Raw genomic sequence first — 26,307 nt, 5'->3', positions numbered from 1 at the left:
CAAGTTAGTCTCCGAAATTCTTCATTTCCAGCATCAGCCAGACAAAACCGAGGTTTGTGACTATTTTCACAAGATTTAAAGATTTGTTGAGTTTCCTGTTTGTCAGTGTTACCAGGAAGCCTCTTTGTACTAATTCCATACAAAGAAAAGCTCACTGATATGAAAACAACAGTCCCTTCTTAAGTGCTTTCATGCAACAAAGTTCCATTCTGTATACTCATTTGCTAATGTGACAGGCGCTGAAACACATGAAGGAAGAAGGAACGTCTAAAATGAAAAAGCAACACAGATAATTTAAAAATAACTTGTGCCTGTTTAAGCTACACAGATTTTGAACAAGTAGGAATTCTAATTTGAGCAGAATACTGCTCACATCTCAAACACTATTTCAAGTTTTGCAACTTGAAACCTCTTGTATCTTTGGGGAAAAAAAAGACGACAGAAAGGAGACAAGCCGAGTCAAAAAATTCTCTAAAATTGCCAGACCGTCTCTTAATTCTGACGCATCAGAGTAAGCTCTCTTGAAAGGTAGACAAAAAGCTTTTACTTTGCCATTTTCATTTTTCTGAATCACAGCCCAATTAGGAACAAAAAGGTTTTACTATAGCTGTTAGTACCCGTTGCTACTGAGGGAAGTATCAGTACAGGATTGCCCCGGCACTAGGTATATACGATGGGAGACGGGATCCCAGGCTACGTGAATCTTTGGCTTGAGCCAGTACATTGGTACGTAAATAAAGGAACAAGTAATGATACCATAGAGAAAGATTTATTTTCACTGATCTTCATCAAACAGAGGATTCCTGCCCAGGTCTGGTTTCTTCAAGTACTCAAGATGACAGTTACAGACTGAGCTGACAAGTGGGGGACTGGAACGCAGCAATAGAGATCGGCAAGTCAGCAGGGAGCAGCAGCCTGGAAAAGCTCGAGAATGAATTGGCTTTGCTGCTGCTAAGAACAAGCGCACAGACGTTTGCAATTAGTATTTTACACCCATCTTAAAAGAAATGTGTCTGCGGGTAATTGTAGACCAATAAACTTTCATAGCAGCTGAACTACTTAAAATTACTACTTACAAAAGCATTAAATATTTCATGAGAGCAATAAAATGGCACATCTGTGGCCTGTGTCATTCTAGACTCTATTTGAATTGTCAAAAGTATATTGACAAAGTTCTTCTCAAGATCTAGTTAAGGAAATCAATCTAGTGAGAAGTGAGGCAAGCACAAAATAGAAATAGGTTTAAAAAAAAAAAAATTAGGCGCTTTTGGCCATTTTTCACCACTAAAGTTCAAAATGAGTGTTTACATCAGAGCCCTTATGTTGAATACATTTTTAATGGCTTGGTAACACGATGGAGGAAGAAAAATGTGTGTATAACACAGCTTTCGTTAGCTGAAACTAGGAGCATCACTTCCGTATCGCAATCTGGAAAACTCCTTTGGGGCTAGGATTTTTAAAACAGAATATAGCACTTGAATTGCATTTTCAGGAGGTGGAGGATATCCAGAACTCTTAGGCCAAATTGCAAAATCCAGTCTTTAAATTCTGTTTTGCAATTGTAATGACAGCAGTGACAGCTTTTTAGGACATATTATCTACAGCAAGTACAGCTCTTGTATTTATAAAGGTGTATATGAAAATAAGCATAAAATTCCAGTAGAAGCTAAAATAGCCTTCAGTTCCTTCGCAAGCATGAAAAATGTCTCCAGTTTAGTTATAGGGTCACTACATGGAAAACAACTGCAGAACTTAGTTATCAGAGGGGGTTTTGTTTGGTTGGGTTTTTACCCCATCAGTCATCCAGGAATTAAGAAACATGTTTCACGTCCAGGTGAAGAACTTGCTCTTCCTTCTCTCTGAGCTCAGTAGCAAACCCAAGTTCTTGCAAGCAGCTGAAAACCGCAGCTAGCTCTCTGCACGGTTAGGTCTCTGGGAACTCGGTGTGTCTTGCTCCACAAAGAGTATAACACGAGGAATGAAATGACTGTGAGAGTCATCTTTCTTTGGGCCAAAGCAGAATGTGACAATGAGCTGGAATTTACACATTCAAGTGGATCAGCTCGTTCAGACTGAGACATAAGGCCAACAAGTCCACATCCAGTTGGCCTACTATGGTTGAGCATCAAACATGCCAAAGTTCTCTAAAAACGATCCTGCTGATCCGAGTCTCTGCTGCCTTCCTCGCCTACACGTGTGCTCTCTGCTCCTTTGAGACGAAAGCTGAAGACGCCACCTCATTCACAGTGCAACTTTTCTTTTGTAATATCCGCTGTCCCTATCAGTGACTGTGCTGGACATTCTCCTGTTCAGTGAAAAAGGTGCTGAAAAATAAAGCGCGTTGCTTTTCAGCTGTCAGGGTCTTATGTCAAGCTGTCTGTAAAGTCTATTATTTTTCAGCTGACCTAGTGGATGCTGTTCTACAAACTTGTCATTTACTTGTGCTCGTACACGGCATGGGGGAGTAGGCTTCTTTTTCAAGACATCTGGCAAAATTCGGTAATGGACCTAACCCTTGAAAAGAAAAAGGATCTCATCTAAAGAGTCTTCACAAACTTTTCTAAGCTTGCAAAAGAACCGTGTTGCAACAGATACCACAGAAAACCAGTTTTAACAAACTTAGATAAAACCTTAGAGGATCCAGAAATATTTGGTCCAATATATATCCATTAGCACAGAAGCATTGGAAATAAAGCCCTGGATAAGCGGATGGCAGAATAATTTGTTTTGTAATGCTGAGTCTAATTGGTGTGGACAAAGACCGCTTCATTTGATATAATTCAGATGCAGCCTAAAAGTCATTACAGATTCTCCCCAAGAAATACATGAAATAGATCATTCTTTGCTCATCAAAACCAGTAACTGACACATACGTGACCCTCTGGAAAACTGACCCTCAGCCGCCAAGAAAGATGACTGAAATTAAATTTGAGGAGAAAACAAAGGCTGCCATTTGTTTCATCCTCATGTCAGTCATTTGGATCATCAGGCAAACAGTATTTTGGACAAAATGATTCACAACAATATAAGTCAGCCTGTTAGAGCTCCCCCACCAACATCAGAGATTTAGTGTTTCGTTACCAGAATCACGGGGGAAAGAAGACCTAAAATACCATACAGAGACGGAAGTGCTGTGCTCTTAGTGCGAGAATACCAGGCGTCGGGTTTTACAAATTTAGAAGTTTGCATGGCACAGTTGCCGCTCTTACGCTTAAAACAACGCATAGAAGCTGAACGTCCCAAAGACTACTTGTCTTACTACCAGGTCTGCTGTAACGGTGAATCTTGCAGATACTTTAGATACGGCTTCTTTTGTAGCACACGGCATTCTGATTATTTTACAGTCAAAAGTAGGTTCTTCAGATTATGATGGTATCGGTGGTATTTGTTATTTCATACAGAAGCTCAGCTCATTCCTCCTCATCATACCAGGGAGGAAAAACAGTAACTCTACTCTGAGCTCAATGACTTAGCGTGTAAAATAACTTCAGGATTAACTCAATTCTCCTTACAATGAACTGGATATTATCTCAACAGGTTTCAGCGAGGTCTTGCCTACTAGCAGTAGATAAGTACATTTTCAAATTCAAAAATGCTTTTCAAATGTCTTATGAGCATTTCTCTTACAGGTATTCAAAAAAGAAGGTCTGCATTATTCAAGACTGGACTTCAGGTTGCTTATGCGTATGAAAAAAATTCAAGGATTCCTAAAGAGACAACATTTTAGCTCTAAAATCAGTACACATTAAACAAATTGTTTTGTTAAAGAGCATGACCAAGTTGACCAACTCTTTGACCACGTCTCAAATTTGCCTAGTAAGAAGTCACCAGTGTTAAGACACATGCGTTAAGCAACCAGTGCTTACACATCTTAACTGAAATTTTATTTGAGAGCTGAGTGCTAGACACAGATTTTGCCGAGAAGTGACTTTTTTCAGTATCGTATGTCACAACCATTCTGGTAAAAATGTTGATGAAACTTTACCGCATTTCTATACCCTTTTATTATCCTTCCTTACATACGCTAACGTAAGCGGCAAACACGGAAATAAGAGCTGTCACTGACGGAAGGCCACATTAAAAGCCTTTTGGAATTTTTTCATTCTCTCCCTACAACGCTCACATTGCAAATCAAACAGAAGTTAGGATTCATTTTTTTTTTTAATGGTTTCCATGAACATCAGATTCCTCTTTTTCTGTTAATAAGCACATTATGTATACACATGTACATACACACTTCACTGCTTAATTCTGGAGACAGTTGAACTGTCTTATCCTCAGACTCCAAACTTTTTGCTAAGGCACAATACCTGCAGTTTCATCTTTTCAGAACATGAGATTTATATTCACAAGCACCCTCTCAGTAGCAAGTAGATTAGAGAGTCGCACATAAGCATGTACACTTTAAACTCGGTATACACACAAATAATTTTGAGAGGTTACTATTAGTTTTTGCACAAGAAATATAAGCGGACAATGGGTGGCCATTAAGGATTTTATAGGCTTCGTAATTTACGCTCTATGGATCCACAGTCCTGATTCACCTATGAGCATTACTTTACCTTGAACATCTTTTTCTTGAGTATATATTTCTATGCTGCACCAGTGTTGTGTAATGTTCAGGCACTGTTTGCTGCTTGGTGCATACCAGAAGTTGTACTTACAGCTCACAATGAGCTTCTACAAAAGTTCATGACTATACTGATTGACAGCTCCTCATTCAGATGTGAAACTTGCACGTATTCAGGACAGCAGCTGATTTTAGTGACAATTCTTTTTACTTCGCACCACACACTTACCACAGCAAAGACGGAACTTTAGTTTACCGTATTATGTACGCTCAAAGGAGCTTGTTTACGAATTCCAAACAATTAACTGCACAAACAGGTCTGCCTGCAAAACCACCAAAACTGGTGATTGTGTACAAATGAAGGCAACGCACCAAGAGCACAAGTTGAGTTCCTACAGCTGAAATAGTATTTTTACTTACTTTATTTAACTAGGGGGGAGGGGGAAAGAAAAAAGAAACCTAAGATGTGGTTTTACACAGTAACACTTCAGAAAAACACTCTTACTTTAAAAACACTTCTTGCAGGGCACCGGAAGCCATCCCTGCCAGCAAACGTTAGCTTTTCACTACTGCTCATCTAAGTTAAGAACGCGGAAAGCATTCCATTTTTTTCCATTACAAATGTATTTTTGTATGTGTTTAGTATATTTCAATTCATACTAGTTATCACTAGTCAGATTAAAAAATAAGTAATTTTAAAATGTGTATTTTAATAATGATTAATCATGACTGTATTTATCACTCTCAACTATTAATTACCAAATATATTTGCTGGATGTAAGCCTTTTGTATTTCAATAAAATATAATAAAACTATTTACTTGAAAATTTCACAGGGAATTGAATTGGTATTTAATCTCACACTGAGACAGATCACGTTATTTTAAAACTGATGTAAAGCTACAGTTGGAAATGAAAGCCATAGGGAAAGTGAAACAAAATTATATCTCCCAGATATCAAAGTCTGAATTACTTCAATCTTCTTAAATTAAAAAATACCACTGATTTGGCCCTTAAGACAGGAAAATTTGGTAACATTTTTTTTTTTTTTAACCCCAAAAGCGACACCACACCCCCACCCCAACATAAAGCTCTTCCTGCAGCATACAAACTCAAAGCATCGTTAAGTGGTTTCACTCACTCGTCACTGATGAAAAAGCTGCAAAGAGTACACAGGATAGCAAATGATAAATATGGTGGAAGTGACAGCAATAAAGGTTAAAAAATAGTAACAAAAGTAGAAAGATACTTGTTTCAACAAACACTGAGAAATGAAGCGCGAGACTTAAAGATAACAAAATCAGAATTCCTTAATATCAGAACGTTATTTTAGAGGAACACTTACCTTAGAAAGACAAGACAAAATCTTTACCGGGGTAGCTTTAAGCACCATAAACATCTGATAGAAAAGCATCAGGCAGTTCCGGCACAGATATCCTTTTATCCTTCTCATAACTTAATTTACCCTGACTTACTACACTTTAAATCTTTAAAAGACAAAAGGGTAAGAGAGAGACAACTGAGATTTCAACATGGAATGTATTTATTTTTTTTTTTTATAATTTTCAGTACAGTATTAGGAGGTCATTTAAATACTTTAAATAAAGATTTCGGAGAAAAACCCGAAGGATTCAGCTAGGTAAAGAAAAACAATCTCATCAGTGGATGAAAGACAAGTATTTAATGACCTTGTGGTCCTCGAAGTAGCATTCCCTAGACAATTCATGTTCCTGGGTCACCCGGTCAGGAACGTAGCCTGGCACGGTGATTCTCTTCCTCTCCTTCGTTTTCTGGAGTGTTTCATGCAGAAGATCTCAACTACAACGGACAACTTCACTGAGAGGCAGGAAGATTGTGTTTTAAAAATCAAACACACAGAACCAAGCCAACACGTTTACCTCATCATTTTGCTTTAAAAAACAAATTACATTTTTCTCTATAGCCGTAGATCAGTAGGGCACTAGGTAATACTACAATCCAACAGTATAATTATCAGACACAGTAGATGGGACAACGGAAACAATCGGTAAGCGGATGAATATTGCCTGACGGGGGGGAGGGAAACTGAAATTAATTGAAAATTAATTTTGCTGCACAAAAAGATCAGTAAAACTAAAAGCAGATGCTGCTTTTGGTGCAGAAAAAAACCCCCAAAACCAACCATGCTACTGTGCAAACTAGAATACCCTGATTTTTGGAATGCATTTTTTGCTTGCCTCAGGCCTACTGCTGGAGCAACGCAGAGAGGTGGGAACATCTCATTTGAGAACATCCAGCCACCAGTTCCTCTTCCACTATTTCAAAGTCAATTTTATTCTCCTGATAGCTCATATTTGTTAGTCATTTAGTTAACAAGAATTTCCATACACCCCATTCTGAAAAATAAATTTTCTTTCTGATGCCAGTCAAGGAAATCCTGGCATAATCACAGGAACAGACTGGAAAAATCCAGTTAACAATTTTATTTATTTTAAGTTCCCCACAAGTATGTTTACACATATATGTAATAAAATATTTAAGCAAATATATGTGTATACACATACACTTAAGTATTGAGGTTCTTTGCTTACCATGTTCAGTCTCATAAAATCCGGTTTTTATATATGTATATATATACACACACACGTATGAACTGAGACTGAATGCTTTAAGTCAAGAAGTTAAACCTAGACAGTAATAAATACAGGGTAGGGCATCTCAGCCCTATCAGTTCAGTGATTTTTATTTCTTCCTTGTGTCGCATGAACGATCACAGCTTCTTGCAGGGCTAAGTTTCTGGAGACTGGAAGTTCTGAAACTTTGGTTCCAATTCAGTAACACATTAAACCAGTAATTTAAATTTCATAAGCAGCACCTTTAAACTCATGCAACACTGTACAGGTTTGTACACAACTTGCTAGCCAGCAGTCCGATGCACTTTCATCTTCCAGCCAAAAATTACTGCTTCAGTGAAGAATTTGTTTGGGTAAAATGAAAACATTTTCTCGTTTGCAATCACGTGACCAAAAAGTAGAGTGGGTACGCAGTGGACGCGGAGATTCCCTGAGGCAGCAGATTCATACAGAGTTAAGGTATTACTCAAATATCTCCCCGAGTACTACGGTAAGGAGTGCATTTATAACAAGCAGCAGACTGTGGCATGCAAGCACAATCCAAGGTCAGCAAGGATGTATGCATCGTGAGCTTTCTCTGTGCTGCAGAACTGTACCTCTTGAAAGTTATTAAGTAAGTATAGTTATGCATTTAAAAACTAAAGTTTCCAAGAGGTTTCAAACTGAATAAACGGTGAGGAAATTGTTTTATAGCGTAAGCAAACTTTCTCAATTCGTAGAGCAAGACTTCATTTTTAAATCAGGTTGAATAAGTAACTGGACATCAAGCTACCTATATTTCAAATTCCCATCGGAGAGATAATAAATAATCAAGTTTAATTTGTTGAAATAATGGCCAGCATGGTGAAACAATGTTCACATAAGTGAACAAGTGCATCTTGAAGCTGTGTGAAATCAGTAATTCCCACCCACGAACTCCCAAACCAAACTGCTTAATAAGGGAACTGTTAACGAGCTATGAAACTTGACAGAGGAGGCTGAGATAAAGCTCAGTGTCCAAATCACTATGATATTCCAGTATACTAAAAACTGTTGCTATTCCATCAGCACACAGCACTAAGATGATGCATTATGTTATTGGACCAAATCTTTATACAGCCTAATAAAAGGTACAGACCTTGTGCATCTCGTTACAATTAAAATAAACAGGATGTCTGAGGCTCAGGCCTCAACATTCAGCTAAGTTACACTGCCACCAAAAAGCTGAACATATTTCCCTTATGCTATCCTTAATCTTACATGCCTCCAGATCTAAGACTTGGACGCTTTTGCATAATATATTGAAATTACACTACCTGGATAAACAAACTGTCCAAGAATTCCTAATGGAAATTTGGTCAGAAAAATAGAAGTCTAAAGGAAATTTGTACTTGAAGAGAAAAAAGAAAAACTAAGAGAGAAGTGGTACAAGCCCAAATGAGCAGTACATTCTCAGTGTACCTCCAACATTACACACCATTGACATATATGAACGCTCTTCTCAGAATGTACAGAAAACCATTTCTCTTAAACCAAGACAGAGAATGCACTAAATAGGAATTTATGGGTCTCAAGTTTAGGAGGATTTCCCATCAGTTTCTGAAAAAAGTCAGTAAATACAGACACTAACCAGTTTTCAAATCAGGACATAAAATGTCTCAGATTATATAAGAGAATACTCCAACTTCTCCAGAAGTCAAAGCTAAGGCCTCACAATTCCAGTTATGAGAAACAGCATATCCTCTTTACTAGGCCACCGCTTGAAGCCAACTATTCAGTGTTTTACAGAGGGGATTTTATAAAAAGGTGGTTGCAGTGCAGCTCTTTGTAATATGTACCCAAGTATAGACAGATTGCTTGAAAGCGTTAAGAGTTATAACAGAAACCGTTAAAGAAAATGCAACATATGAACAAAATGCAACAAACTACACTGACTGAAATTTCTTCAAGGTCCTCATACCTAGTGAAGTTCACTACACAAATTAAACATCATAAAGTACAAATTAACAAACCACATGATTAATAAAATCTGTTCACTTTATATTAAACATCTCTAGTACGATTATAGAACGTTTACGTCCTCTGTCGCACAGAGGAACTCTTCCCTTTGTATCACGGGCAAGGGTTCTCATCTCGAACACTACTGTGCAAAATGACCATTTATTTCAATAGGTTCTGCAGCATAGCTGTAGCATACGTAGGGCGAGCTTGTCTGCTTTCAATTGCTTTTTGAAGATACTGGATACCTCCGCAGCGCTCCCAAATTTCTTCAAACTGTCTCGGCAAAATTTCAGCACCTCGCTTTCGAGTTAAGCCAGTCTCTTCAAGATTAAGCTCACACATATCCATATCATCCTTACCTGAAATGGTAAAGGGAGAAAGAAAAATCTTCACAGATCTTTTACATCATTCTAAGGTCCCATTAACAAAGATCAGGTCTTTGTTAATTAGATTTCCTCTCTCAGGCTCTGTTTTGTTAACAGACTTCAGAGCTTACGAGGTAATCAGTCCTCAGACACAGGTTTTTTTTGGTTTGTTTTTTTTTTTTTTTTTTTTTAAACACACAGAGCAGAAAAGCAGTATCAGAATAAACTAGTATCAGATGCTGCCACTGACAAAATTGTGCTTAAAAAGTGAGCAAAAATGAACAAAGGAAAGAAGCTGAGAAGATCAAGATCAGATCTTGATATATTCTCCTAAAATCCACCACGGGATGACAACCGCATTTGTTTTCCACATATTTTCAGTTTTACACAGTTTTACGCTGAACTGCTGTTATTATTTAATTTTTTTAAATGTAGCAAAGCGCCTAAGAACTCAAGACTTTTGATCAAGTAGCCAGTATTCTTACTCTGCCAGCCTCCCGTGCTAAACAAACAGTGTTTACCAAATGGAACTGACACAGGGAATCCAATGAAATGATGAGTGTAGCTCACTCGCTATATTTTAATCTTATTTTTAATAGGTGATCCATTGAATGTCGTATTCACGACAGCAATGCTACTTTTAGCTATGGGCTTTGACACTGAACAGGCAGCAGTTGGTGTAAGGAATTCTATTAAAAATAATTAGCAGAAAACAAAGGAACTTTTGTTGCTGGTAAAGCATCACTCTGAAGCTAAACAAATTGGTTATGGCCTTTTCCTCAGTCCCCAAGTTAAACACAAACCTTCAAAACACAGAACTGTAAACAGCATTTCTCCAGTGTTTTCTCCCCCTTTCGTTATCCTCCAGAAAAGGAGGATACTTTTCATTACCAGATAAATCTCTGCCTGTCCATTGCAACATTTAGTTCTTATTTTAAATGTTTAAGATTAAAAAGCTATTCTCCCATACTAGGCAGCATAAATATGGTGAAAGCATCAGTTTGCTTTTAGCACCATACTATGGAAAGACAATATATCATACGCGCAAATTGTTTTGATGCAAACTGCTGTTATTTTTCAAAGCTAACTAAAAAACAATACAATGATGAGTTGAACTCTCCCAGATAAATTGTGATGTTTTATCTGCACACTGTCCCCAGTTCAGTGAATAATCTGAGGACACTTAATAATAAAACCATTTACATCTGGATTCCCACTCTCTCTATGATTTCCCAGATTAAAGTACATGTACAGGTAAAACACATGACAAGTTACATCTCCAAATGATATTCCGTAACATTTGGCCACCGTCAACAGCAGTCCCAAATTCTCAAATTCTGCCCAGACAATAACTGCTGATGAAAAAAAGAGGAGACAACTTGGGAAACTTGTATCATCAGCCGCTTCTTCTAAAGCAAGTTATCAACTCTGAACCTTTTCAACATTTGAATCGTGCTTTCAATACCAACCTGCTACAAGGAGAATGGGTGCCTTGTCAGGATGAAGTTCCATTTGTCGAGCGATCCATGGCCCGTCAAAATGCGCATACCACCAACCCTTCTTCTTGTTCTGTGGATCTTTGTATTGGTCCGCGGGACGGATGAAGGGTATGCGGAAGTAACGCTGTTGCCTGTTTATTTCAATCTCTTGTTGTCTGGCTGGCAGCTGGGTTGTCGGGTTCTGTTGAGCTATCGTACAAAAAAAACCAAAAAGAAGCAAACAAAAAAACCAGAAAACAAGAAAGCCATATTATGAGTTGCTTGATTAATCAAAGGAAAAAAAAGCCAAACAAAACAAACAAACAAAACCCCCCAAAAAAACAAACCAAACCCCCCAAAACCTGAGAGATTCTCTCTGAATACAAGGTCATCTGAAGTCTCATCAAACCTAAAAAGTATTCCCGCCTCGTACGATGTGCATTCTTTTAATCACCACAGTTACAACACTGGTGAGGAAAGGCTCACGTTAACTATTGTATCTATGTGTAACACTAGGTTGCTCAATGACATCAGGTACTTTTAGAAAAAAAACAAAGCGAGTAAAATAACATATTCTGCTTTAAATCAATATTTAAAGTAAAACCTCCCATATAAAATTTCTTACCAACTGGAAACATTAATCAGTAACTGCTCTAGTTCAATCCATCTCTTTGTAGAGCAAAATCACAGTGCAAAGAAGCATTTTCAGTTACAAAAATACAAAGCACCACTTGAAGATTTTTGACAGTCAACACAGAAGGGTGTGTAATACTGTTAGAAGTGACTAATTTGTTAATAGAAATGTTGACAACAAGTACTGCTTATTACAAAGCTGCCACCAAACCCAACTTTCTGCCTAGATTTCTGTGTACTAAACTCTAGCATTAGAACTACTTTCTGGCCCCTTTCTTTTTTGAAGAAATTGTTTATTTCAGACCACTAAGATCAACAGACCAAACTTCCAGAGGAGACAGAGTTATATGAAATCTTTTAAAGCTTCATATATATTTTTGGTAAACATTTCCCATGATGCATTTTTGGACTCCCTCAGAGTCCCACACATTTCAGACTTTGGAGAGAAACTTTCTTTCAAATAAAAGCAAATACTCTCTATGTTAACTCATCAACTGATCGACCTTCTTAATGTTACGTATACGCTATCATAATCAGTTTTAAATAGTAAATGCTCTTACAAGCAAGATCCTTTCCTTTAATAACCGCCTCTTGCAAAAGTTTATTACTTATCTTGTTTTAGTGGTTTACAATACCACTGTTACAAATACCCTGTTTAAGAAATTCTGAATGGGAATCTATGCCATCTCTAGAAAAGAAAATCAGTATTAACAGTTCCATTTTTCAGCATAAAGGGGATAATTAAAAGTGAATTCCTTTTTTGTCCATTGTCTATTAAGCTGCAAAGCTAATTTTTGAGCTAAAATTTAATAAAATGAAAAATGACAATCACTTCTAATAATGTATTTTTACAGTTATGAACAAGACTAATAGACTAGCAACCGCACCTTGAAATTTCTTCCACTTAGATTCAAGCAAAATTAGTTTTTCTAAATGTGAAGAACAGAATCTTAAAAAAAAAGTACTATACAAATCGTACCCCCCAATTTTTTTTCCATAAACGAAGAGATGAAAAACAAAATGGATTTTAATAGGTGAATGCTACTTTTATACGTCAACTCTGATAAAGCATGTATTTTACAGGGAGACATAGTCTACAGTTTATAGGAAATTAATTCTATTTGCTGCAAACTGTCTGAATATCTATCACAGCAGATCAGTGCTTTAGTATTGTCAAACACTTTTTGCACTGCAATGGTAATTGCTAAGACTTATTTCTACCCCTATGCATACCTAAATCCAAGAGGAAATCTAGAGGACAGGAAAGTTGAGTAGCCAATATAGCCTCTACTTTTCAGTGCTATGGAATTGTAGTTCTTTATTCAAAAGAAACCATCACCTGAATGTTAGTTTGTGTTCTAGGAAAATAGCTGTTATATTAAGCTGATTCCAGAGTTTTGCTACAACAAAAGGCCATGTGCAGACAGTAAAAAATGTTATAACAAGCATGGTATTTCTTGAGGGGGGAGTGGAGGATGGGGGAAAGAGGAGACTGTACCTTCAAATAACCGACATAAAAAGGTTATTTCATTCTCCCTTCCCATGACTGCTCAAAGGGGTAGGATCTCATGAAGGTAAGCAGTAAAGTACATTCATAAATTACTAAAGTAACATATAATTACCATCAGTTGAATAACATTGCCAAATTGTAAAACAGAATCTTTTTGAACAATTAAATTCTATGTACACGTGTAGCAAAACACTGGATTAATTAACGTTAGTATAGAGCTCTCAAGTGTTCCTATTCTTCAAAGTTAGCTGAAATAACCATCTCCCCACTTACGTGAGTTGCTCAAAAATGGTGCAAAATCTGTGAACAAATATTACATGTTGAACAAAACATAAAAGTGCTGATCCTTTATAAGTTATAGTTTCATTACCTCGACATTTTTCACCAATGCTGATGATAGACATAAGGAAATTCTAGTTACAAAATAAACACAGATGTTGAGCTAAGTATTTCTATTCATTTTCTGCTCACTGACATATACAAAATGTCTCCTTTCCTCAAGTTTCATAGATTTCCAACTGCTTCTATTTTCATCAGGATTTATTTTTGAAATTGATTACTTCAATGATTTGCGATGCCTGTTACAAAACCTCAGTTGTATACAAGCTAAGCACAGATTGCTGTAACAAATCGGTTAGTTAATTAACTTAGTACTTTGAATTTTTGACATTTCTGCGATGAAAAAATTTCCAGACTTCTATTAATACCAAACCTGCCTATTCCAATAATAATACGCAAACCAGTGTTTAGCTTCTATACTGAATGTGTGAACTTAATTAAAGGATACCTGTACAATTATACGACATTAGTGTAAAGACAGAAAGAAGAAACTACATCATTTGAAGTACACATCCACTGACACCCGAAAGACTTTTAGCTTAAACATCTAAGAAATCAGAGTTCCTTCTTACTGCCTTCTCAGGTCATTACAATACATAGATGTGAAATGCCCATGTAGTATAACTATTTGCAATGGGAAGAATTGCTTCTGACATTAACGAGAGTCTCTGAAGGTCACTATCAGTGACTTCTGAACTGCAATGTTCTAACTTTTCTTCAGAAATATGAAGCTATATTTCAAGAAAAGTAAAAAAATGTAATGAAAAACATTGAAAAGAATGCAGTAAATGTCTAACTAAATGTGATGAGATCATGAATATTCCAAGCTTTATTTGCACAAATCCAAAGATTTTCTGCTCTTTGATACTTCCCCATCAGCAATCCTGTACATGAATATTTATTTTACCCATTTAGCTCCAGACAGAATTTGCAAGCTCAAATTCAAAGCAACTTACCACTTTGCAGAAGTGCTTCAAATGCCTTTTCCTGCTGTTTCAGTCATAAGCTTTCTTAAGCACTTAAAACCACATTACTAGGCATGGCCACAAAGACCCATTCTTTGATAACATCTTTTCCAGGGGTCCAGATTTTACCTGCCATATATCTGTTACCAAAGTTCCCTGAAAAGCTCAAATTCTCAGGTAATGCTCAAAGCAATGCATAACTCGGTAAATGAATCAAGGGGAAGGAAACACCTTGTATAAGGACTAACACTGAGAGTAAGTAGGGCACCTGTATCCCCTGGGATCTGTATCCCCCGGGATCTGTATCCCCCACGTCCCAGCTCTAATCCCAGGCTAACAGGACCTTGGAGAGCATCTTCTCCCCATCTTCCCTTTCCTCTGCCTCTCCCATTAACTGCGTGGCCAGGAACACAAGAATCACGGAACCGGAAGACAGCAGGAAAGATCTGACTGAATTATTATATCCATTTGCTGTGATTCTGTTCATTTCTTAGATTCCTTCTATAACAGGCTATCACTGGACTTGGGGGGTGGGGTGGCGGGGAAAGAGTAACAATCCATTCTGCAAATACCACTCCAGAAACTAGGCACCTAATTTTCAGGTCTGGCAGTGTTAAACATGGTAACTCCTACACCGTCTTGTTGAATTTAAAAGGCAGTCACTTATTCTCATTAGTGCATTGCTTTGACAATAAACACCCATCTGTGAAATCAGCAGAATGACAGTCTAATAAGAAAGCAGGGACTACGCAAAATTTGTGATCCCATAATCAAAAACTGCAATATCAACACTCAAAGTATTTTAAAAAAGAGAATGTAACCTGAAATATATAAGGCTTACAGTAATGTAAATGAGGACATTATTAGCACCTTTTAAAAGTATCTACATCTATGTCTATATATCTGTATCTTACAAAAGAATAAAAGCATGAAAAAACCCACCCCCTTATCACCAATACTTTTTGTTTTGTCTGGACCCCAAATGTAATAGTGAATTACATAACAGAGCACGATTCCTTCCAATCTTGTTTTTTTATAGCACCAAAAAAAAAAATCACATGCAATTCTCTGATAGACAGACTACTTGAGAACTATTTTTAGACTCTCTATTCTATCCTTAGGTATAATTCTCTGTTCTACACTATCACTAACTAGTCTCAGAAAGCAACATTTGTAATTACAGAGGTCAGAACTAGTATAAACAACCTTAAAAACAGTCTCAAAAGTTCCAACGTGCAAACTACAGTTTCATAAATGGAAAGTGATCTTCCTTAGTCTTAAGTAGCACAGCAATGAACATTTAGCAAAAATGCCAGCAACTGCAACACCAAATCAAGAACTATTTTTAACAGCAGTGAGTTGGTATGAGAAAAGGTTTTGGGGAGAGCTATCCAGTACATGTGTCTGGGTATCCTGAAAATATTCTACTTTCTGCGAAGTATTAAAATCTTTTCAAAATATTTACCTTAAATCAATATAAAAATACTCTAAAAAACCCAAGAATTTCCTTCAACCAGGCAAAACCAAAATTCATTCTGGAAATGTTTTCTTTAGAATATTGCCACCAAAATTATTATAAACACAAAACTATCTCTCCTCACCATAGTCTGTGACTGATTTGGGAGCACGCTGTTCTGTTTCTGTATTGCGTTTCTTATTCTTGGATTTCCAAGCATGATATACCTTTAGCCTTCTGTGAAACTCTTCTCTGCAAGCCGCCAACAGTTCAATATCTGTCTCAAAAATAAGGAAGGAAGGGAGAAGTGAGAAAAATCAGAAAAATTATTCATGAAATGCTTTTCTATATTCGTAGGTACGTAATTTTAGATCAGTTTGTAACACTAATGTGTTATAATATAATATAATAAACCCTCATTCTCTGCAGCAACAGGGCCTGTATTTTATGGCCCAGAAAGATCCTTGGAGTGCTATATAACCTTTTCTCCTTTAGAAGAATGGCAATCCCCAAAGTAGCTGTTCTACTGTGAGATTTGGAGCAGTGAAATGCTACAAATAAAATTTTCGCTTTGCTAAATTTGTCTGTTGACATTATCACAAGCCAAGCAGTACAGAAACAGATAAAATTTCACCACTGAACTTTATTTCTGCAACTGAAAAAAAAATCAGCAATTTGACTGCTCAGATCTAGGTTCTTTTTCCACTTTATTAAACATATTTTAATTTTGCTGAATTTCATGATACTAAGAGACTGAATGATTGCAAGGCTTTTTCATTAGTCACTAAGAGTATCCAAACTGGCTTCACTAGGGATGAACACACGTTAGCACCGTGTATTACTGCACCACCTACTCTGCTGGTAACATTACTCCAGTCTTGCATATGTAAAAACAATAGAGAGAGAGTTAGAATTTGGAGCTAACTTTGGGGTTTAAATACAAATAGAGAGAATGGGTTCGTTTCCAATTTCTACATCCAGGGAGAAATTCTGAGTTATCTTAAATCAGAAATTAACCAACTGCTTTCAATCAGAAGCAGGAAGAAACAGTAATATTTAATAAAGGAATAATTCTTACCTGTTTCTATCTTCATCACATTGGGAGAAAAGTAATTAATGTCCCAACTGTGAGCTTCCCCAATGAAGTTACACATTTTGAAAATTAAAGAATAATCTGAACATCTAAGACAGAAAATATTTTACGCTGTGCTTTACATGACATATTTGCTTTTTTGTGATTTAGTGACAGCAAGAAGTGATAGCAAAAAAATTCTTAGAACACGCAAATTCTAGGTAAAGCATAATAACTATTATTCCCTTTGTGGAAATACATCAAACTGAGATAATTTAATTAAGAAATTATAACATGTATTTTACAGCCCAAGCAGTTTAACTTCGTAAATATATAATCAGTAAAGGAGGTAACAAAGGAAATTATGTTTCCTCAATATGGAAATAGCTTAGTTCGCTGTTCTCTTTGGGGTAATAAGAGCTTTTCAAAATTAATTTGACATTCATTCAAACCTGAATAAATTCATGAGCAAGTTTTTATCTTTGTCATAGGAAGAAAGTAACACCTTTCATACAACTACAACTTGACTTCTTTCTCAAATCAGAAAAAAACCCAAAAAACAACTTACCACAGGATGTATTGATTGTATCGCGAAGCTCTGCATATTTCCACTTACTGAGATCATGCTTCTTAGTACCAGCAGCAGCTTTCGTGGCTTGAACTAAAGGACCCCTACATTTATTTAAAAAAGAAAATATATATATGTATTTTTTCAAGTATGAAACAGGAATTGTTACAACAGGAGGAACAGATCCCACGATCAACACTGCAGCACGCTTATTACAATGAAAATCAACAGCAAATGACTGAATTCACAGGCAAAGTACCATATTATTTTCAAGATGTTCAAATGATTAAGAAAAAGTGAAAGCATCTTTTACGTCCAAAATCATGTAATAATCTGATTGGTTGCCTAGAGATTAAAAGGAATTATCAGTAATAGTTAGTGCTTATGTGTGAAAAGACGCATATTCTATTCATGTGTACCTCACCCCATGCTGATGTACATTTTTCTTGGTACTAGTCAAGATGCAGAATACAGACAACAAGGAGTGGCCATATACATTTTTAGTTCCATTTGAAAAACAGATGAGGAAAAATATTTCTGAAGTAGACAAGAAGAAGGGAGAAAAGGCGTTTCTTCTGCTGTTTAAAACTGAATTAGGACAAAACCCTTGTTCCAAGACTAGAGAAAATATTTCATTTCTTTGACAAAAGTCTAATTTGAAAGAAGAAATCAAATTAATTCTATATTAATTGTATAGTAGCTGTCTGAGAACAGCAATATTTATTTGGGGGGTGGGGGGTGTCACTAAGAGATACCAAGGGAAAAAAGACCACTATCAGAAGAAAGGCTGACCAGTATAAAGAGACTCATCTAGAAACAGTGTTTTTCAAAGGCAAAAGGTATTCATCATGTGGGTAGTATGCAATAAAGTCAACAGCAAATGCAAGTGAGAAGTTATTAGTAAAATTCCATCATCATTAACAGTATGTGTAACGTTATCCATGTAACAAACAAACATTACCTGTATATGTCTAAAGATAAACCTGATTTTTTTTCTTAAAAATGTTATGGATAAGAAGCGGAAGAACTCTCCCGTAGGAATGGCAAACTTCCCATGGATTATCTGGATGTTAACTAAGTTCAAAACACTCCAACATTCAGTGACGATCAGAATACTTTTTAAACACTAAGGAATTTAGGAACAGACACATGATTTTACCAACCTCTGCTAATGCCCATGACTAAGAACATGAGCCAAACTGAATTATCTTTCAGGATCTGAGAGGATTTGTTCAGAAAAAAAATAGATCTTTAACAGGGTAGCAAAATACTTGATGCAACACATCACTGTAAAAATTCACAAAAGAGAAAAACAGAAGAAAACAGGACTTTTCAGTTAAAGTCTGTTTGTGCAGCAATATTTTTGTGGGACTGTTACATTATTACAGTATTTATAATCCAGTGAATATTATTTTAAAGTTTATTTTTCCATAAAAGTCTCATGTGGGACTATGAAATTTTGTTGTTTGTTTTGCCTTTTTACTTAATAGGTTATAAATACATTTTCTGTGAAAAATGTCTCTAGTAGATATAGCAGTTCTGAAAGCAGAGATAACAAATGCAATTTATTTTTAAGTTTCATAGAATAAAACAATCTGTTTAACCAAATGTTCTTCTTAATAGCAACTAAACCACCTCTTCAAATGTAATTAAAACTACAGCATCTTGCTGTTTATTGCAGCATCAGCTTAATCATGCCTACTCATACTACTACTCTGAGTCAACACACAGCTTCCAGTTGTGGTACGTGGGAAGTCTGACATAAGAAATTACCTCTTTGACTTTTAATCAGTACATAGCTAAGGGACAGGAACTTTTCCTCACCCTTAGCACTACTCGTAAGTGTAAAACAAATCATTAGACAGACAGTCTCCTTCAAAATATATATTTTATTATTTTGTTATCATTGGCATACCTGTAGGACATTAAAGGATTGCTGCTAAATGTAATTTCCGCTGCCTGGTGTCTAACCTTCTTGAATCTAATTTGACAAATCCTAAGGATTTTCCTTAATTAGCAACACTATCCACCACTCAGAGTTTGCTACATAATTTAGAGCAGCAGAACTAGGCTGTAAGGTCTCTGGTTAAACTAGTAATCTTTAAGAATGCTAATCCAATGGAATGGCTTAGCCTTTCCATTACAGCACTACTCTGCACTCTGCAGATCACTCTCTTGGTTTCTACATGACTTTAAGCATAACAGTCTGGCAGTAAGAAGAACATCATACTTGACAGTCAGTCTTCACCGCTCAGTCTGACAAAATTATGTATCATAAACAGTATTTTCAGACTTAAAAAAAAAAAAAAAAAAAAAAAAAAAAATCAGTCTCAAGTCAAGTTTCCAGTATATGAAAAGTGAAAAAAATCTAGTTAAACAAGCACGCAGTAAGAAGTACTGCATTGCATTTTTAATTCAACCAAAACACAGAGCCTCTGATTTTGCCCTAAAGTTTTGTGATTTTTTTGCACATTAAGAATTAGCCATTGTCATTGGAACTATGTCAATATATGCAATACAATCTAGCCATCTAAATTCACATGCTAACTTAATTACACAGAACACTGTTTATTCCTATTCTTAAAATGCTACTGCAAGAAACAAATTTAGTTAGCAGCTGCATCCCCAACTATCAATGCTACAACTAGAACACCCATTAATCATGTGAGACTGATCATCTTCAGACTATATATACACAGCATAGTAGCTTGTTTAACAGCAGATTCACTTTTAAAAACTCTAAACAATTTCACTTCTTATGTAAGCTTCAGAAAATGAATGTCAAAAGGTTATTTTTGTCCTCAAGTTGCACAAAACCCTTTCTAATTACTCACTGATATGGAGGACATTATTACAATTTTTCAACAAATAACTAGTATTCTAACACAAACCAGAATGAGACTGTTACAGTAGAATTGTATTCAGATCTAAACCTGCATTCTCCTTTCCTCCTGCATTGTGCATAAAATCTTGCAGTAGCATTCAAGAAATCTCAGAAGGGGATTTTGTTTGGATGTCTTAAGAGGGGTTTTAATAAGCTTTTAACAGTAGTTTTCAAAACTGCTTTTATTTGAAGGGAACTGTAACTAGAATATTTTCTTATTAGAAGCACTAACAGTTACATTAATATTAAATAACTTCATTAACTGTGTTGAATCTGTAGAAATCCTCCTTCGAAAGATGTGGAGCCTAGCTTTCTATTATCATTATAAGAAAGGTGAAAAGAGAAGAAAGCTAGAGGAACGTTATCAAAATTACACAAAATACCAGGGTATGGGAACCATTCTTATTCTTTTTTTTATACAATCAATTAAAATAGCAGAAAAATAATTGCTGGAAAAAAGGTGTTGATAAACGAAATTTATCTGAAATAAATTATTTACTTATCTGCTTAGCACTTAAAAAAAACAACTAAAAAAGATTCCATTACTTTTCATTGCATAATAATTCAACCCATTTCATGTGTGATTTTTTTTATAAAATGATTGATTCATTTGGTGGTATCTTCTCACCTACCTAGACAGTATTTCTGACATTTCTGTGGCCATTTGTTCCCTATAAGAAAATTGATAAATAAGCATAAACCAAACATTAATATAAAAGCAGCCTTTAAAACTGTGATATTCTCTTGCCAACCAAACTGAAGCTAATTCAAGTGCACAAAAAAAAAAAAAGGCTACTTATTTTAAATAATTTCCATTCTAATATATATATATACAGTCCTGATTCTGTAAAGAGCAATAAATCACACAGGGCAGTGAAAAATAGATGGTATGTGAAAAAGTTTACGCTGATTATATAATCATCTTTAAATAGATATTATTAGGTATATTAGATTATTAACTTGTTTATTAGACATAAGCAAAGTAGTGGATATAAGGTATTACAAACTGATTTAAAGTTTACAGATGCATGCTAATAAAGATTATTATGGGGTAACTAGTGAGTAAGAGGACAATGTCAATTTCCTTTGAATTAATTAGTGTTGCTTTTTTTTCTATTAGAGCATTTGAATGGAAAAAAATGTCATACGCAGTCATTTGCAGCTTTGCTCCATTGGCTCTGCAAATAGAAGATATTTATGTTACATAGACTACTTCCTAGTTACCTTTCTACTAAATGAAGTGGGAAAAAGTGGGTCATAGTATTTCCTGCTCTCTCACATATTATTTACTATCTTATGATTTTTTTTTTTTCCACTGAGAAACAGGATTATACAGACCTTTTTTTCTTCACCTTTCTCATTTAATCGTGAGTGTTAAATTATTTTTAAAAAGTTAAATTATGATAATCTGGAAAAAATGTATATGCGAAAACTTCCCCACCCTTTCTCCCCCCCACCCCCCTTTCAAAATCAAAGATTTTGAGACATGCTGCTGATACATTTTATGGCTGGATGAGCATATCACAAGAAATAACAGCAATCCTCATGTAGCTACCCTGGGAACAGGACAGACAGCTTCTTCATGCAAGCTGTGAAAAGGCACTGAGTCTAAGTGCCATACTGAAGACCCACGTGTACACACATGTAGCACTGAATATGCGACGCACAGAAGAGATACTCACACCACCTTCACTGAGGCTACTTATTTTGGTGTTATATGCTATACTGTATGTTTCAATAAGCCACATAAATTAAAAATATTGCACAGCTGAAAATGTATCTATTATTTAACTTATTAATTAACTTAATTAATTTTTTACTTAAGTGGTAAGTACTTCTGTTAATTTACCCCTAAGTGCAGTAAATCCCTCATTACACACGCTTTCAAATTGTGGATGAGTAATAAAATTGGATGAATCTAGGAGAGGTCCAGCATACCCAGCACAGAATAAGCACAAATAAAAATGCTGGATCTACTGCCAGAACAAATAAGTTTTCTTCTTTGACAAGAGCCAATGAGTATATTTCTCAAAGAAACTACTAATACTTATGAACCTTTAAATATCTATGAAAACTAATGGTGAATGCAGCAAGGTATTGAGAAGAAAAGAAATAAAGTAGAGGCTACTCATTTTCAAATATGACAACACGCAAGTATCACATGTTCCTGAAAAATGAGCGAAATACAAGAGTTCCTTCAAAGTGGCACATAAAAATCACCTTGTTCTTACTATTTTCACTCCACAAGGTAGTACAGCACAATGGAAAATACCCTTTTAGTCATGCCAACGTGTAAGCATGAAATGATTTTTTACAAAACTGTGTGAAAACACTGTAGAACCAGTATACTGCATGAATTCAGTATGGAGTGATACATGCTTTCTCTTACTACAGCAAAATTTAACAGAAAAGGGAAATATACATACATAAAAGTCGCAGTGATTTCAGTGTATCATATGGTAATATGCAAGTCTTAAATCCAGAAGATGGCAGAATATAACTCCCTTAGACTCTAGTAAAATTTTAATTGATATCAGTTAAAATAAGTCCTGAGAATTTATGTTTAAATTACTCAATTGCATGTTTTGTTCAAACCAATAGTTTTAATTTCAGAGAAGAATTCCCACAGTTTCTACCCTTAAGCCGATTCCTGCAGTTACGTGGAAATCTACTGTTGGATTTCAGTAGAAGATATCGGGGTCTGAAGAAATTTTTAGTTTGTTTTTAAACAAACCAAAACAAAATCAAATCAAAGGTGAAATTAAAAGAATTTTTGGACATGCTTAAAACTCTTTGAAGTGGACTGCAGAAACAGAAAGAAAAAATTTTGCTAATGAGCTAAAAAGAAATATCTTATAAGTAGAAAAATCTCTCTACTACTTTTTTCTAGATTTATATATATTATCTTGTTCAAGAAAGGATTTACATTGCTATGTTAACTTGTTCAGACCATTCTACACTTTCCAATCATTCAGAAAAGAGTCTTCATTCTCCTACTGCTAGCTACACAGCGGAGAGAAACTGGCAGTCGTTAACTACCAGGGTGGTTAGTTCATCATCCATTCTGGGACTACACAAGGAAGACAAATGCCAGCACTACCCATGAGCAGTAGGAAAAACTGGAGATTAGAGCTTCTCTGACAGAAAAGTCACTGAATTCTCTGAGCCCTTCTTGTCTAATGCCTCCCTTCGTTCACATTTAAGAGAAGTTTGCCAGGTTGCAACACTAGAGTGACTTTGGGTTTACCTTCGAAGTATTGCACCAAAATTCAAACAGGGAAAGTATGAAAATCTCCAGAATGCTGTCTGTGAAGAACTTGGACATCCAGCTGAGCATGTTAAAGTCTTATCGGAGACAATATGACAGCTATTGTATAACTGAAGGCAAAACCACAGTAAATTTAGTGGAAGCGTCTAAAAATCAGTATTGTACATGACAAAAAAATTACCTAGCTATCTCATGTAGGCATACAGTTATTAAAAAAAGTATTCATCTAGATAAAATTTGAGTAGCAAAGAGAACACATCTGGGAGCTTGAAACTCCATGGAAACACTTGGGATTTTCTTACACCCCCTTCTTTCAACAACAACAAACTGAGTAGACCAGTACTAATGAAGTCACCAATGACAACAATGATCATGTTCATAGGTCTCTATATGCAATTTGCCCAATAAGTACCATTTTTACTGCAACTTTATGCCAAATTCTCACCTAAGCTTTTCCCAATACTGCTGTGTTCTTGATATAAAAACAGAAAGCCAAGAGCCCTAATTCACTTTTCATTGAACCCTGATTAACATACAGACCCTCTAGAAAGTGCCCTGGCTGGGCAGCAAAACTTTGTTAAACTGTATTTTTATCTTGTTCATATTTGAACTGGGTAATCTGAAATCAGAACTCTATCAATTAAAAAAAGCACAAATTGTTTTTCTCCTTAGGAGAACTATGCAGAGAGCACATCTTAAAGATGCTTTCCGGACAAGAAAGCAAGCCACACAGTTAGAAAATACATCAATTAATTACATGTACATTTGCTGGCTATAAAGCTTCTGAGGCATCACCCTTTACACATGAAGAGCTCTTGCTTTGCAGGCAGTATGGATTTGTACACCAAAAGCCAAGCGCTTCTTGTGACGCATCAAAAAGTTCAAACAAAACAAAACAAAACGTTTAAGACAACATTTAATTTTCGAACCCATCTATGTTAAATATATTCAATCCACTTTAAAAAACTTAGCAGTCAGGACACAGAAATAACTACTATTTCTGCATTCAAAGAGGGCTTCTTGTTAAAAAAAACACACACAAATTCACACTATACTACTGGAACCATTACGCACCAGAAAGGGTATATTTTATTACTACTTACCACTGAAGAAATTCCATTCACTACTTAAATTATGATTTTTATGACTCATTTAAAATTGGTTACCATCCTTGCCAGAACTCAAAAAGAGAAAGAGCACTGCAGTTGTATTCACAAGCACCTACTAAATTACTGATGTAGCAAGACGCAAAATGGACAAAGTCTTTAAGCAGAAGCAATCTACTTCTAATAAATTTCGTAAGTTAATTTGAAAAATATTCCAATACACTGACTTAAAAGGTCCACTTAATACAAAAATACATAAAACCAACAAGAGCATATTCTCAAAGGGATTAGGATAGGAAGAAAAAAAAAAAAAAAAAAAGAGAAATTTAACTACTTAACCCCATACCTGCGCAATCCTAAATCATGCTGAACCTCATCACTGATGAGTTCTGCCTCACTCTGGGCAATTCTCATTGCAAGTTCACGATCACGACGTTCCTGTTCAAGAACTGCCTGGTGCTGGGTTTCCTCTTCTTGTTCTCTAGCTAGCTGAGCCTCGATTTCAGCCTGTTTTATAAAAAAACCACACGTTTAACCTTATCCAATCAAAACCAAAATGCTATGTAAGCAAATGATTAGAAAAATATGCCAAGTAGTATATTTATAGCTTTCAAAACTTGCAAAATTTACAGAACTGAGAAAGTAACAGCATTAGTATTTAGTTTGACCCAAGAAAAACAAAACAGCTACAGATTGCATCTTGGTTTACATAGAGTTTATCAAATCATTATTGTCCACCATTTGTATTACCTTTTCAAATTAAAGTGCCAATCAATTATTCCTTATTTCAAAGACACATGAAGCTTTTTGTTAACTATTATGAAAATTAGACTTCAAAAGTTTTTAGACTCATTAAAACTCAGATGATACAGAGCAACATGGTTACTCCTCCATAGTGCTAACACAATACTCCCTTGATATTCTGCACTTAGCATTATAGGACTTGCCAACAGGCACTGCTGTGCATACAGGTGGTTCATTTTGAAAAGGGATCAAGGCAAACACTGGAATCCTCAGTGGACCTGATCTGGCTTTGAATTTAAGCAAATGGTAAAACTCCAACTTACTGCAATGCAGAAGCAATCCAGATATACTGCCTCTGCAGAGCAAAACTAATTCCAGTTTACCATCATTATTTAACAAAAGGTTTTGCACACATAGTAAGTAAAATGCAACCATTCAAATCGTACTTCTGAAAGTCATACACACCAAGTCTTAGCACTGCCTTTCTTGGTGCCCAAAAGTCAACAAAGGAGACAAAGTCACTTCCCACTCATCATCGTGAACTTGCACCAGTAAAGCAGTGCAGTAAGACCAGTGACTTTACCCTGTGAATCCCATTTTAGATTAGCTGATAGCAACAACCACCAGAAGGAAAGATAATGAGTAAATTAACTGTATGTAGAAGAAAGAAATACCCTACTGGATTACGTATCTGCTTTCTATCCAAACACAGCATTTCCAAGTAAAAGTGTAAATTACATTCTGCATTGCAGATATCC

General features: G+C 35.8%; 1 protein-coding gene across 6 annotated transcripts in view; it reads right to left on the bottom strand.

Annotated features, from left to right (window-relative positions):
- Nucleotides 1-6,089: 6,089 nt before the first annotated feature.
- MYO6 (myosin VI) overlaps nt 6,090-26,307 on the bottom strand; it is a 115,112-nt gene continuing 94,894 nt past the window's right edge. For 2 of the 6 annotated variants that reach the window (XM_076333104.1, XM_076333105.1), the window contains exons 28-35: nt 25,152-25,312; nt 21,580-21,609; nt 21,064-21,102; nt 17,548-17,651; nt 16,053-16,184; nt 13,421-13,447; nt 10,996-11,214; nt 6,090-9,520 (exon numbers count right to left, since the gene is read on the bottom strand). In XM_076333104.1, coding sequence (XP_076189219.1) covers nt 9,321-9,520; nt 10,996-11,214; nt 13,421-13,447; nt 16,053-16,184; nt 17,548-17,651; nt 21,064-21,102; nt 21,580-21,609; nt 25,152-25,312 — 912 coding nt within the window. In that variant the 3' untranslated portion in view covers nt 6,090-9,320. The remainder of the gene's footprint in view (nt 9,521-10,995; nt 11,215-13,420; nt 13,448-16,052; nt 16,185-17,547; nt 17,652-21,063; nt 21,103-21,579; nt 21,610-25,151; nt 25,313-26,307) is intronic. The other 4 variants (XM_076333108.1, XM_076333109.1, XM_076333110.1 and 1 more) reach the window with 4 other exon arrangements.

The sequence above is a fragment of the Aptenodytes patagonicus genome, chromosome 3 (assembly GCF_965638725.1).
Source record: "Aptenodytes patagonicus chromosome 3, bAptPat1.pri.cur, whole genome shotgun sequence".
Taxonomy (NCBI): Eukaryota; Metazoa; Chordata; class Aves; order Sphenisciformes; family Spheniscidae; genus Aptenodytes; species Aptenodytes patagonicus.
The sequence above is the reverse complement of the archived record's forward strand: the minus strand, read 5'-3'. Positions and strand labels throughout refer to the sequence as shown.